At 40.5% G+C, this 13,850-nt stretch overlaps 1 protein-coding gene across 1 annotated transcript; it reads left to right on the top strand.

Moving 5' to 3' along the window:
• Positions 1-744: 744 nt before the first annotated feature.
• LOC311492142 (protein-glutamine gamma-glutamyltransferase 2-like) lies at positions 745-13,127 on the top strand (the record flags this gene model as incomplete). Its single annotated transcript, XM_084550321.1, has 16 exons — positions 745-749; positions 1,221-1,447; positions 4,969-5,136; positions 5,885-6,136; positions 6,405-6,523; positions 7,410-7,538; positions 7,614-7,791; positions 7,878-8,001; positions 8,270-8,379; positions 8,555-8,670; positions 8,957-9,083; positions 9,192-9,414; positions 11,024-11,145; positions 11,582-11,736; positions 12,262-12,395; positions 12,977-13,127. The coding sequence occupies 16 exons, from the start codon at positions 745-747 to the stop codon at positions 13,125-13,127; spliced, it is 2,340 nt and encodes a 779-aa protein (XP_084406447.1).
• Positions 13,128-13,850: the final 723 nt, after the last annotated feature.

Here is a 13,850-nt window from a genome sequence, read left to right on the forward strand (position 1 = left end):
CTTTAAGGGACTCCACCGTTTCCAAAATTAACCACTATATCATCGATACGAGTGCGTTAAAGCCTAAACTGTCTATTTCATTATTTTTGAGAAAGTTTGTCTATTAGTAACAGATATTAGACACAAATATAAACAACTTCCGTTCAAAGTCAGAGCAACGAAAAAAGTTCCAGTCAGTTATTTCTAAATTTATGTCCTTTGCTTTCTGCATCTTTTTCTTTTGCAACTTTTAATTTTGTATTGTTAGACTAAAAAATATATCATTTTTGTTGGGTTGGTTGTCAACAACAAAAAAACAAACAACAACAACATTTGTTTAAAGAATATTGGCGAGGCAGCAGTTGTTACCCTAGTTGTTTCCCCGTTTTACAGTCTTTATGCTAAGCTAAACTAACTGTACTACTACTTTAGTTAAATATTTAACAGGACACAAACAGAACATCTAGGCAAGGGAGCAAATCTGCAAAGAAAAGAAGTCACCGGTTTGATTTGCTAGATGGATGCTTCTCTTCACAGTGGAAATAAGAAAAAAAAAACTTTATTTGTCTCACCACTACTGTCTTCTGTGGACATCTGGGACTTTTTATGTTTATGTTACTTTTTTCTCAAAACTGAACCAAACTGTTGATTTGTTTGCTCCTAATGTCCCTGGTATCTTTCTGACAGATTTGTTTTGGTGTTTTGTTCTATAGCCTAAGTCAAATGGAAATACCACAACTGGGAAACAGTTATCAGCTTGAAATAATGAAGTAATATTCAGGTCATGCATATATTCAAAAAATACAATGAAACAACAGCAACTGGACTTGTAGTGTTTCAAGAAACATGATATACCATGACCTGGACAACTGAGAACCTTCACTAGGAAGTTTTCTTCAAGAAACTCTCTTGTGAAGCTTTGCTGACCGTGATTGAGGCTTCAGAAATATCAGGGTGGTGATTCTTCCGCCTAATTTGTGGCCACATTGCTTGTAGCAGCTTGCTAGTTTTGGTAGACTACTGTCAGCTCAGATCAGATAGGCAAACAGCACTTATTCAGTCCAATAACAGGGATGCACGTTTTAAATGTCCAAATGTCAAATAACATTATAGTCCTGTCTTGTCTTGTTAACAGTTTTTATCATCAGATATAAGTTTTAGCTCACCAACGCAGAAAAAAATGGTTGTTGATGAATATTTTGCCTCATCTTCTTCAACAAAATCACCCCTGTTTTCTACAGGAAGCTGTCCCACACTAACCTGGTACAGCTGTATGGAGTGCGCAGCAAGCAGCGACCCAGCTACATCGTCACAGAGTTCATGGCCAACAGATGCCTGCTGAACTACCTCAGGCAGCAGCGGGGCAACTTGGACCTGGGGTCGTTGCTGAGTATCTCCCTGGACGTCAGCGAGGGCATGGAGCACCTGGAGGCCAACGGCTTCATCCACAGAGACCTGGCAACTTGGTGTTTGTGCCATGATCTCCAGCGCTCTTGAGGGCGATGCCTCTTCCCTGAACTGACCAATCAGCTCCTTAAAGCATTTGCCTTATCCGTGGCGGCCATGTTGACACCCCCCCACACCTCCATGACCTGACAGTCGCTAGGGTACTGCCATAGTCTGATTTCTGGAACAGGAGAAAGGGCAGCAGCCACATGGAGAATACCACGTGATGAAGCTCACTGTATCTTGGATGGACCAATCAATGGAGAAGATGGACCAATCACAGCTGTTCTCTGCTCAGCCACCAATGATTCTCCGGTCACTTCAGACTTGAACAGTTAACACTGACAGCGGTGAACACAAGTTGGATGTGTTCTAGGATGACGATCAAGAAAACACATAAAAACTGAATCAGAGCTTAGAAAAAGTCTGCAATGACATTAAATGTTAACTTAAGACACTTGGTTAAGTAAAGCATTTCAAGTCACAGGACAGAACACAAATCTTCCTTAAACTTAAGCTGAACTGTGCAAAGTTGTCTGTGACATTTAAGGAATCTTGCCGAGTCGTGATTTCTGTGTCTTTGTTGTGTAACTCCACTGACAAATTCATCTACAGCGCAAATCTGTTTAGGTGTTATTTACATCACATTCTGCACATTAATATTAAAGTACTATATAGAGAAAAGGATTTATCTGTGTGGCTCGCCATTTCACTTGAAAAGACTTGATGTTCAGTTTGCTTAATGCAGGGGTGAAAGGGCTGTAACACTTAACTAGATCAGACCAGGCACCACAAGGAAAACCGGCACAATATTAGGAAGGTGGTCATAATGTTATGCCTGATTGGTGTATATACAGTTTTTTAACACAGCGTGGGAAAAATATGTTGTAGAGCTTAAGGCAAGCTGCCATTTGCTTGACTTCCTGCTCTCATTCGGCACCGGTGTAGGTCTGATGTTTGGCTCACTTGCTATCTAGTGTTTCTTTGGTTCTACCATTTTTGCTCACCGGCAGCAAAAGTTTTCTTTGTTTCATAATCTTGTTTTGTGGAGAAGAAGCTGCAGCGTTCAAGACACTAGTGCTTTGTACTGATAAAAATAAATAGCACCATACTGTCAAATACAAGTCTCATGTGTGGGCCCGTGTTCATTTATATGTTTAGAACATATAATTTTTGACTCATCAAATCGTTGCAATAAATTAGATAAAATCCCGTTTACGGCATTCCTCCTTGTCTCACGAGATGGGGTAATATGAGGACAGACGTCGGTCGACGCTAGCCTGATGGCCTCCTCTGATTCTTGTATTATCTGATAAAGGCCTTGTCGTGTTTTCCTTCATCAGTCAAGCTCGATGCCGTGCCACTCTCAGATCTATCTGGATCATGCAGCCATATGCGAAGGATAAACTGAGATGTGTCCATGTTTCTGAACTGTAAAAGGAAAAGCTCAAATATATTTTAAGCCAGAAATTCCAGACGTGTCAACTGACTATTAATTTGTTTAATTTCGACCTTTCATTTTCCATGTCTGTATGTACTGTATACATACATACTGATGCAACATGTTGACTTCTTTAACGTGATAAAATTCCTGCTGATAAAAGATGCCGTGTCAGGAAAGCAGAGTCACTTACAGATGAGTGATAACATTATTAGTGTGGTCACACCAGGTCACCGTTTAACTGTCAGTTGAGGTCACACATATATATATGTATATGTGTCCAAATAAAAAAAGTATTTTTTATTTATTTTAATTTGGGTATATATATTTAAAAATAAAACTTATTTAGTTTTTTGTATGATATTTGATTCTTTATAGCATTTACGGCAATTTACTGACCACTTTTTTTTTGAGAAAAAAAAAATGGAAAAAAATCACATACAAATATCTCAAAAAGTCCCATTATTATGAAATAAATGAATGCATATTTTAAAATTTCAGAATCCGTTTAATTCAATTAGAAAACACGAGTACTGTAAAAAAAAAAAAAAAACAGAAAAAAAACTCCGGTCCGCTGACGGTGAAACGTTTTGGGGACACATATTCCGACCGCATCATGAATCCATTATAGGTTCGATCTCAGTCCACCTCCCAGGTGCTCCCCAATAAATCTCAAGGGATGTAAGCCTGACATGCACCTATTACAGTTATTTCAGGATCCACTGCACTGACTGTGTTCACTAGTCACAGATATGTCAGACTATTGCAGGTTGTATTATCCTTTAACCTGGTACAGCTGAGTTCACCGACCCTGCTGCAGAGTCATGACTGAATACTGCCCATGTTTATTAGAGATTCATGAGTTTGATGGCGCCTGCAGAAAAGAAGAATTCACACGCACGATAAAATCTGACAGTTAAACGATGACCCGGTGTGAGCACACTAATAATGTTATCACACATTTGTAAGTAACTCTGCCCATCTGCCACAACATTTTTTTTATCAGCAGGAATTTTATCACGTTAAGGAAGTTGAGATGTTGCATCAGTGTGTCAGTGTTTAAAAGGCGGGAGGCTTGATGCTGGACACTGCAGAACAGCTGACTCTTGAATCGATTCAGGACGAACGACTGCAAACACTGACAAGACGGCAGCAAAGAGTGAGTATGGATTATTTGCAGTTAATGCAAAATAACTTTTTGTTTACAGACTTGCGAAAAGCGTTTGTAAAACTGATAAAATACTTCCACCACATTGATGGGAAACAGTGAACTGATCATTTTTGATGCGTGTTTAAACACGAACTATGTTTGTGTCTATATGTTATGATATATAATATATGTTTCAGTAATGCAATTTAAAGCTGCTTCATAAAAGTCCTGATTGACTTTAAGAAAATCAGTTAATCTATTTAACAGTTTGTAGCTTCTGTCTGTTTTTAATTCCGTATTTTTAATACTTTAATTCACAGTCAGGTCAGTAGCTGTTGGTTGTTCTTGTTTCTGTCCTTTTTACAGGTTTAGATTAAAGAATGATCAGTTGTCCAAAAGCATGTCCATTAAACGTAGCTGAACCCTTGATACTGTACATCACTGACAGTAACAGCAGGTTGTTTTGAGGACGTTTCATTTACATGGGTGTGGTGCGTACCATAGAAAGTTTTCACTAATCTGAGATTATCACTGATAGTTACGGCATGTAAAAACAGGGATCTAGATTAGTTGTGAAAATGGAAACCAGAAAACAAACAAACATCTGTTGCTCGCTGTCAGTCACTTTCTCTTTTAGACTTTTTTATCTGGACCATCAAAAACCTGACAAGATTAGCTGGAGTCCTTACTAGAAAGTAATTTCATAGAACCAAGATTACATTAGTAACTTTTTCTGCGAAAGGCTCCTCGGTAGTAGTGTATACTACAAAACTGTCACTGGCTTGTTCACAGCCCGCTTAAATACCAAAACCTGTAAACTATCTTACAGCTACTATATGAAACTGTTACAATTTTTGTCCTTTGTCTGTTTTATTTGCTTTTTTTATAATTTCACTTATTACAAAATTACTAATTTGTGAGTTTGTGTTTATTTTGTGTATTCTTGTTACAGTGATCAAGAACGTGAACTTCCACTGCCAGGCGAATAACACCGCCCACCGCACCATTGAAATTTCTAAGAAGCAGCTGATCGTGAGGCGGGGCCAGTCTTTCCTCCTGACCCTGGACACGATGCAGCCTTCCTGTTCCTGGAACACACTCCTCCTCACCGTGGAGACAGGTAGACAGACACTGTATACAGTGAATATTGAACGCTCTGTCATTGTGCTACACAGACAGAATTTTGTCAATTGGTAGATGAAAAGTTAGAGGAGATCACATCTCCTCAGAGTACTGGAGAAGATGAAATGTCGACCTGACACAAGAACATAGATGGAGATGGATGGAAAAAATGTATGTCTGAAATTTCACGGTAGTGCACCTGAGATCATTGGGATTATCACAATTTTTAATCTTGTGGTGGCGCTAAAGAAAAAGCCAAGGGATCATCAACAAGAGTACGATTCATCCTCTGGGGAACATGCTATTTAGAACATAAAAGGATTACCCCCAGCAAGAGTATTTACCCAAACACATCTATTATAATCTGCACATATCCTCACCATTAATCACTTTGTTTTTTAGAATGTAATCCTTCTTTATTTTGTGTCTAGAGCATCACTAACTTTTTTTTGGACAATTTCCAGATTCTATTTCACAGAGGCGATTAATTCATAGACCATAGAATTAATCATAGAATAGTTACATTGGTAACCCTTGTTTCTCTGCCATACACTCAATCTATGCACAATCCAGCTGACATTTATCAATCGTTGCTAGACGGAAAGTCAGGGGGGTCATCTGGGATTCATTATCTGGGGATGATGCTGTTGTTTTAACTGATCATTTGTTCTTAACTGTGTGCTGAAACAGATTTAGGCTCAAATATAAACAGGTTGGAAATGATAATTGCGTCTTCCTCACCTCAGGTTCTGTCCCATTGGAAAGTCGTGGGACCCGGTCTGAGTTCGGTAACCCGTCCCCCATGTACACCAGCGATGTCAAGGCGATATGGAAGTATGAGATGGACAAAAGAACCCCTGCATCAAGGGGCACTGTGACCCTGTACGTGACTCCGCCAGCCGATGCTCCCGTGGGGAAGTACTTGCTGTCTGTGACGACCGACATGGAAAAGAAGACTCTGGGAACCCTAGTGGTGCTCTTCAACCCCTGGTGCTCTGGTATGTAGAAAGAAAACATCCAACACCAAAGGTGAAACGTTGCTGTAATTTAAATTCCTTTCACTTGACAGTACCAACCCTTTGAGAGGAAAACATTAGTTTTAACTGTTCAAATTTGTTGTTTTTTTTTTGTTTTTTTTTGCAGTTTCAAATTATGGCACAATTTTAATTCTACAAAAGATGAAGCCATTAACCTAACTATTTTGCTAACTAGCTGTTAGCACTGTTTTTTGCGGCTGTTAAACATCATATTTGGTTTTGTTTGTAGATGACTGGGTATATCTCCCTGATGAAAGGGAGCGACAAGAATATGTGATGAATGAACAGGGACTCATCTTTACTGGGGCGTCACATTGCATGAGTCATTTGCCTTGGATCTTTGGACAGGTGAGTATCATATTTGCTTTTTACTTTGAATTATGTTGTACATGTCTTCTGAAGGATGACAGAAAATGAAAGATAATAAAATTGGAGCTGTCACAATTGTCACAAAGTCAGCTCGCAATTAATTGTTAAGTCATTTTAATCAGCGACTTTGCGACATGTGTCAGGATAATTGCATCATATTTAATACATGAGTTTCTGAGACTCCTGTTCCACCCACATACTCACTGCCTGTTGAAAAGCTTATTGTAAACAATGTGAGACCTCTCATCTGCCCCCTGGTGGATTTATCCATGCTCTGCAGTCAATAACTTTGTATAGAAGACTTTTTCAGAAGACTGAAGACTATTCAGTTTTTTATAGCAAGGTGTTTACCAACTTTAAGAATCTAACTTATATTGTTACTGATATTTAAGTATGAATATTTACTTTATTGGGTTTAATGGCCACGTATGCTCTTCTATACACAAAAGAAGCTTTTTTAGGACTATTAATTCATATATATCAGCTTTTTTGCGATAAACCATTTGTGGCACTAATTCCCCAATTAGCTGCCCTTAAACCACAGCAGAATCAAGGAAGGCAACGAGGTGACATGATTAAAAATGCACTAGTCAAACCTCAAATTGGAAGACAATTAGGAAACCATTGTTAATCGCACGACTTACCCTTGTAATAGATAGATAGATAGATAGATAGATCGATAGATAGATAGATGGATAGATAGATAGATAGATAGATACTTTATTGATCCCGAAAGAAATTCAAGCATCCAGAAGCAGTAACATTTATATTTTCTAGCTACCGTCGGAATCAGTGAAACCAGGAATCCCAGCAATCCCAAACAGTGATCACTTTTGTTAGCTCTAACCTGTGTCTTCTTGTCCAGTTCGAGGAGGAAATGGTGGACATCTGTCTCAAGTTGTTGGACGTTAACCCAAAACACATGAGAAACCCAGCTGATGATGTGTCTGCTCGCTGTAACCCCATCTACGTTAGCCGTGTGGTCAGTGCCATGGTAGGACCAGAGTTTGTGCGATGATTAGTAAAATTTGTGGTGAACTGCATAAGGTAACATTGATCTCATTTATAGATCAACTGCGCTGGTGATCTGGGTGTGTTACTGGGACGCTGGGATGGAGAATATCATGACGGTGTGAGCCCCACTCGTTGGACTGGCAGCCTCAGCATCCTCCAACGCTGGTTTCAAAACCACTGCCGGGCGGTCAAGTACGGACAGTGCTGGGTGTTTGCTGCTGTCATGTGTACAGGTACCAAACCTGTCTTCTTGTCAATGTGCATCACAATGATTCTGTCAAAATCTGTTAGCGGGACTGAGAGATTTTGATGTTTGCAGTGATGCGGTTCCTCGGCATCCCATGTCGCGTCGTCACAAACTTCGAGTCGGCTCACGACACCGACAGCAACCTGACTATTGATCAGTATTTTGGTGACTCTGGAGTAGAAAACGAGAAGACCTGGTAAGATAAACTTTCAGACAGTTCATGTCCGGACAGAGGACTGGTTTTATTGTTTTTGATTTGTTTTTGCTAGGAAGAGCTACTATGATACGAGATCAGAGTGATCTCTCAACAAGCTCATTTGGCTGAAAAGCTGCAGATGAGGGGTCTGATGCCAACGGTGTGGGGTCCATCTCCAAAACCAGGGCTACTTACCCTCACTGATGGTCCTGTAGGTGGCAGTTGACCGTTGGCTTGGTGTATCACAGACTTTATCTTTGCCATGCAGGAACTTCCATGTGTGGGTGGAGGGATGGATGAAGCGACCAGACCTCATGAAGGGTGACAGCTACGATGGTTGGCAGGCGCTGGATCCCACTCCACAGGAAATAAGTGAAGGTCAATAGCTTTTATCTATGTTCAGAAACATGCCTGCTTTGTACGTCTGTGAAGGTTGTCAGTCATCCAGGTCAATATTATATCAAAAAACACAAGCTGAAACCAGGACATATGGATGCAGACATGATAACCACTACACTATGGAACCCTTTCAACTTTGTTTTTCTTGCCTCAGGTACATTCTGCTGTGGTCCAGCTCCTGTTAAGGCCATCCTCCAGGGTGACACTGACCTCAAGTATGACGTGCCCTTTGTCTTTGCTGAGGTCAACGCAGACATTGTCAAGTGGATGGTCAGTACCAATGAGCCACTCCAATAAATCTTTCTGTCAAAGTTAATGTGTGATTTGTAGCAGACCTGAAATAAATAACTACAAAAGATCAGGCTTGGCTGAAGTCGATAACAATCTGATCATTTTAAAAATGCTGCAATACTGATCCCTACTCAATATGTGGAGTATTTTTCCAGTATCTGGAAAAAGCTGATGCCACCTGGCTTAATGGTGATATTTTCCCTCCTAAGATTCTTCCAGTGATTGTGGCTAAAGACCAATGACCTTCCTTTCTTCTTGTTCTCAGATCTGTGCTGATGGTTCAAAGAGGAAAATATCCTCTGACACCAAGAAAGTTGGTCAGAACATCTCTACCAAGGCTGTGGGCTCCTACAGCAGAGAGGATATCACAAACAGCTACAAACACAGAGAAGGTAGAGATGAAGGATCGAAACCCAACTACGTAGCCACTACACACCATCTAGAATACCACAGCGGCCATTGATAGCCAACCCAAATTAAACTGAATATATTCCCAACAGGTAGCTCAATGGAGAGGGTGGTGTTCGACCGTGCAGTCAAAAGAGTGAACTCAAAGGATGATGGAGATGCTCAAGGTAGAGAGGAGCCAATGAAGGTGGAGATGGAGATCGAAGAGGTAAAACCCAAATGGGAACAAGAGCTAGCTTCAAATAATTGTCTACAGCTTGAAGGTATCCCTTCAGATATTTTCAGAGCTTTTTTCAGAGCTTTTTTCAGCAAGATGTAGGACTCAGCATCAAACCTTTTTGGTACTGAGCTAAACATCAGCATGCTAACACATCCACAATGTCCAACGTCTATCCAATTTTTGACAAAACATTTAAGGCAATTGATCCAGTAACAGTCAAGATACACTATATTACCAAAAGTATTCGCTCACCTGCCTTTACTCATTCTATGAACTGAAGTGCCATCCCATTCCTAACTCATAGAATTCAATATGATGTCGGTCCACCTTTTGCAGCTATTACAGCTTCAACTCTTCTGGGAAGACTGTCCACAAGGTTGAGGAGAGTGTTTATAGGAATTTTTGACCATTCTTCCAAAAGCGCATTGGTGAGGTCACACACTGATGTTGGTCGAGAAGGCCTGGCTCTCAGTCTCCGCTCTAATTCATCCCAAAGGTGTTCTATCGGGTTCAGGTCAGGACTCTGTGCAGGCCAGTCAAGTTCATCCACACCAGACTCTGTCATCCACGTCTTTATGGACCTTGCTTTGTGTACTGGTGCACAGTCATGTTGGAAGAGGAAGGGGCCCGCTCCAAACTGTTCCCACAAGGTTGGGAGCATGGAATTGTCCAAAATGTTTTGGTATCCTGAAGCATTCAATGTTCCTTTCACTGGAACTAAGGGGCCAAGCCCAGCTCCTGAAAAACAACCCCATACCATAATTCCTCCTCCACCAAATTTCACAGTTGGCACAATGCAATCTGAAATGTACCGTTCTCCTGGCAACCTCCAAACCCAGACTCGTCCATCAGATTGCCAGATGGAAAAGCGTGATTCATCACTCCAGAGAACGCGTCTCCACTGCTCTAGAGGCCAGTGGCGGCGTGCTTTACACCATTGCATCCGACGCCTTGCATTGCACTTGGTGATGTGTGGCTTGGCTGCAGCTGCTCGGCCATGGAAACCCATTCCATGAAGCTCTCTGCGTACTGTACTTGGGCTAATCTGAAGGTCACATGAAGTTTGTAGCTCTGTAGCAATTGACTGTGCAGAAAGTCGGCGACCTCTTTGCACTATGCGCTTCAGCATCCGCTGACCCCTCTCCGTCACTTTACGTGGCCTACCACTTCGTGGCTGAGTTGCTGTTTTTCCCAAACGCTTCCATTTTGTTATAATAGAGCTGACAGTTGACTGTGGAATATTTAGGAGCGAGGAAATTTCACGACTGGATTTGTTGCACAAGTGGCATCCTATGACAGTTCCACGCTGGAATTCACTGAGCTCCTGAGAGCGGCCCATTCTTTCACAAATGTCTTGTTTCACAGTCTGCATGCCTGAGTGCTTGAATTTATACACCTGGGGCCAGGCCAAGTGATTAGAACACCTGATTCTGATCATTTGAATGGGTGAGCGAATACTTTTGGTAATATAGTGTATTTAGGTTCATATTAGGTCATATTCCTCAAATGAAAGTATAGAAAAGAAAGTGTTGGCATCAGAAGTGCAGTTATTTACAATCATTCCAATCAGTGGAGCCATGATTTCTGCAACAGCTGTTGCAGAAATAAAGGTCAAAGTTTCATTGTGACTCGCTTTCTTGTCCCCCACCAGGAGTCCTGTGTGCAAAATGGCCAGGATGTTAACCTGAAGCTCCGGTTGTGCAGTAAAGATTTCACCAACAGGACGATGTTCATCCGTGTCAATGCCCAAGCCATGCGGTACAACGGGATACCGGCACGCAACATACTGAGCACAGTGCAAGAGAAGACGCTGCTGTCTGGACAAGGTCTGCTGTCATTCTCGTAAATGTAACATCAAACTGAACACATCTGTTCTTCATGGTCGGTATTCCAAGAGTATTATACAAAACAGGTAGCATAATTGACCCAATCAAACCATGTGGGCAGGGCCTTAAGTGGTGATGGGCAGAAGGGTGACAGTAGTCGCACACGTCATCTGAGTGCCGTGGAGTTGAATTTGTTTACAACAACACGGTTCTGACTGGTTGAAAGCTATCCAGTTGTCTGCAGGGGTATTTTTCTTTCTCTGTGTTGGCTAAAAGACGCCCATAATGAAATCCAGATGTTACTCAGGCTTAAAACGCTCCCTAAAACACAAAGCATAACAAAATTATACTAAGATTTTAAAATAGTTTGAACTAGTTTCCTGTCCAGAATCCACAGTTTACTTTTCACTTCCCTTTGTCTCCGTGTGTCCTGCAGCCGTGACCATACCTATCCAGATTCCATTCTCAGTCTATAGTGTAGCCATGATAGGCTGCAACAGTATGAAGGTTTCAGCCATGGCCATCGACACCGACAACATCTATGAGACCGAGACGGACATTGTCCTGCAGGATCCTTCCATCTCCATTAAGGTCAGTAAAATCCATCAGCTAATTAAAGGTTTCTCTCTTTAATGTAGAGAAACCCAACCTAAGAGTACAATCAGTCATCAGCCAATGTCTGCAACAACAGTGGCGGAATATGTTGAACGGAAAATTGCTGCAACAAAGCAGAAACTAAGAGCTAAGAATCTACAGTCATTCCGCTGTGTTAGGTTGTATAATTTATAATGCTCCTCTAGATCTGATTGAAAACTCCTTCTGATCAGATCAGTCTGTTCTTAAGTTAAATCCAATGATTAGACGAATACTAGTGTTTATTGAAACAGTAGCAAATGTATAAAAATTATTATTCATCAAAGACTTGGAGAGTTAAAATTTGACCTGATTGTGGTGCTAGACAAGTTTATGGATCGTCAATTTTATTGCAGTTCACCCTCGGGGGAGCATGAATATATGCACCAACATTCAATGCTTTTTGTAGAGATAAAAATAACTTGTTGATGTACACTGACGAGTGTATGCAGTGTGTAGTAAATAAATGTTCTGCTGTTTTAGGTTTTGGGTCCAGTCCACGTGAACCGTCCAATGACTATGGAGGTAGAATTTAAAAACCCGCTCAACGAGACGTTGAGGCACTGCTCTCTGACCGTCATCGGATGTGGACTTTTCCCTTCAGACTACGTAGCAAGGTCAGTGTTCAGACTAACTATCACCTCTTATTTCATACCCACATCTTTATTCACTGACCCTTCTCAAAGGCAATATGCCTTCCTCTTAGTTTAATGCAAAAAAACAGAGAATTTGCTTTATTATATAGATAGTTTGAGGCATAGCATAAAGACGGTCAAACTGTCATCTAAACAACATCTCCGATGGGAACTGATTCTGCTTCAGCAAAGATCTGCCAGGCCAACTAAATCGTTTGGGGGTGTGGCTTTATGTGGTGATGGACAGGAGAGTAACAGTAGACATATATGTCATCTGAGCACCATGGAGTTGGTTTTGTTAACAATAAATGGCTCTGATTGGTTGCTGGACTATCCAGTTGATCCAGAGGTGTTTTATTTCTATCCGTCCTTTGAAACACGCCCCATAATGAAATCCAGATGTTAATTCTATGTGTGTCTTTTGGTGTTCTTTGTTAGGAAATAGTTCCAGCACACGTCCTGTGTCATGTTAATAGAGTTAAGATGTGTTAGTTGGTGGATTTTTGTTGAGACCATAACATTTGAGGTAAAACGTGTCTTCCAATGCGTCTTTGTGTAACCAGTGACATCAAAGAGATGGGGCCAAACGACACAATGAAGCTTCAGATCACTACAACCCCCTATAAGATCGGACCAAAGATGGTGGTGGCTGACTTTGACTGCAGCGCCTTCAGGGACCTGAAGGGCAGCTGCATTGTGGACGTCAAACCATGATTCTCCACGCAACATTTACAACTTCCAGAGAGCATTTGGAATCTCTTATTATGGCTAAAATAAAATGGATAATCATTATAATAATCATTATTATTAATCATGTGGTGAAGGACGATATTTTTCTTGGAGATAATTATTTTAAACATTTTGAAATTGAAAATTAATCAACAACTGTTTTTAATTGCAAAGAACCAGTTTAGTTTCTCTGTTTGCAAAGAGTTTGGACGGTTGTGGTGAACTGTGCAATTGTATTTTCTGACATTTTACTGGCATTTATCTTATTTGTATGAAATTATTTTTTTTTATTAATTATTGTCATGACTTCATATTATCATATTGTCTTTGGCGACCCCTGTGGCGATAAGTGCAAACTACAGATGTTGCCTCATTTGACATGAAAGCGATTTTATTGAAAGAGAAATCTTTGAAACTACGGCAGTAACTAATGAATAATAACGTAGAGCTGATGAAAAAAACCCTGATTTGATATAAGTAATTAATTTTTCATAGTAAAAACATTAAGTACTTTCTATGTGTAAAATCACGACTGTAATTGTAGAAACAAGAAATCTAAAGAAAAGTTATTTGGTGGTGAATTAAATGATGTGTGATAAAAAATGTCTTTAAAAACATCAGAATAAAGATTCACAGGTGGGATTAGAATGTGTTTTTTTTATTTTTTTGTCTTTTGCAAACATTACCCAAGTAAGGGACTATTTCCAG

The sequence above is a fragment of the Chelon labrosus genome (assembly GCF_963514085.1).
Source record: "Chelon labrosus genome assembly, chromosome: 1".
NCBI lineage: Eukaryota > Metazoa > Chordata > Actinopteri > Mugiliformes > Mugilidae > Chelon > Chelon labrosus.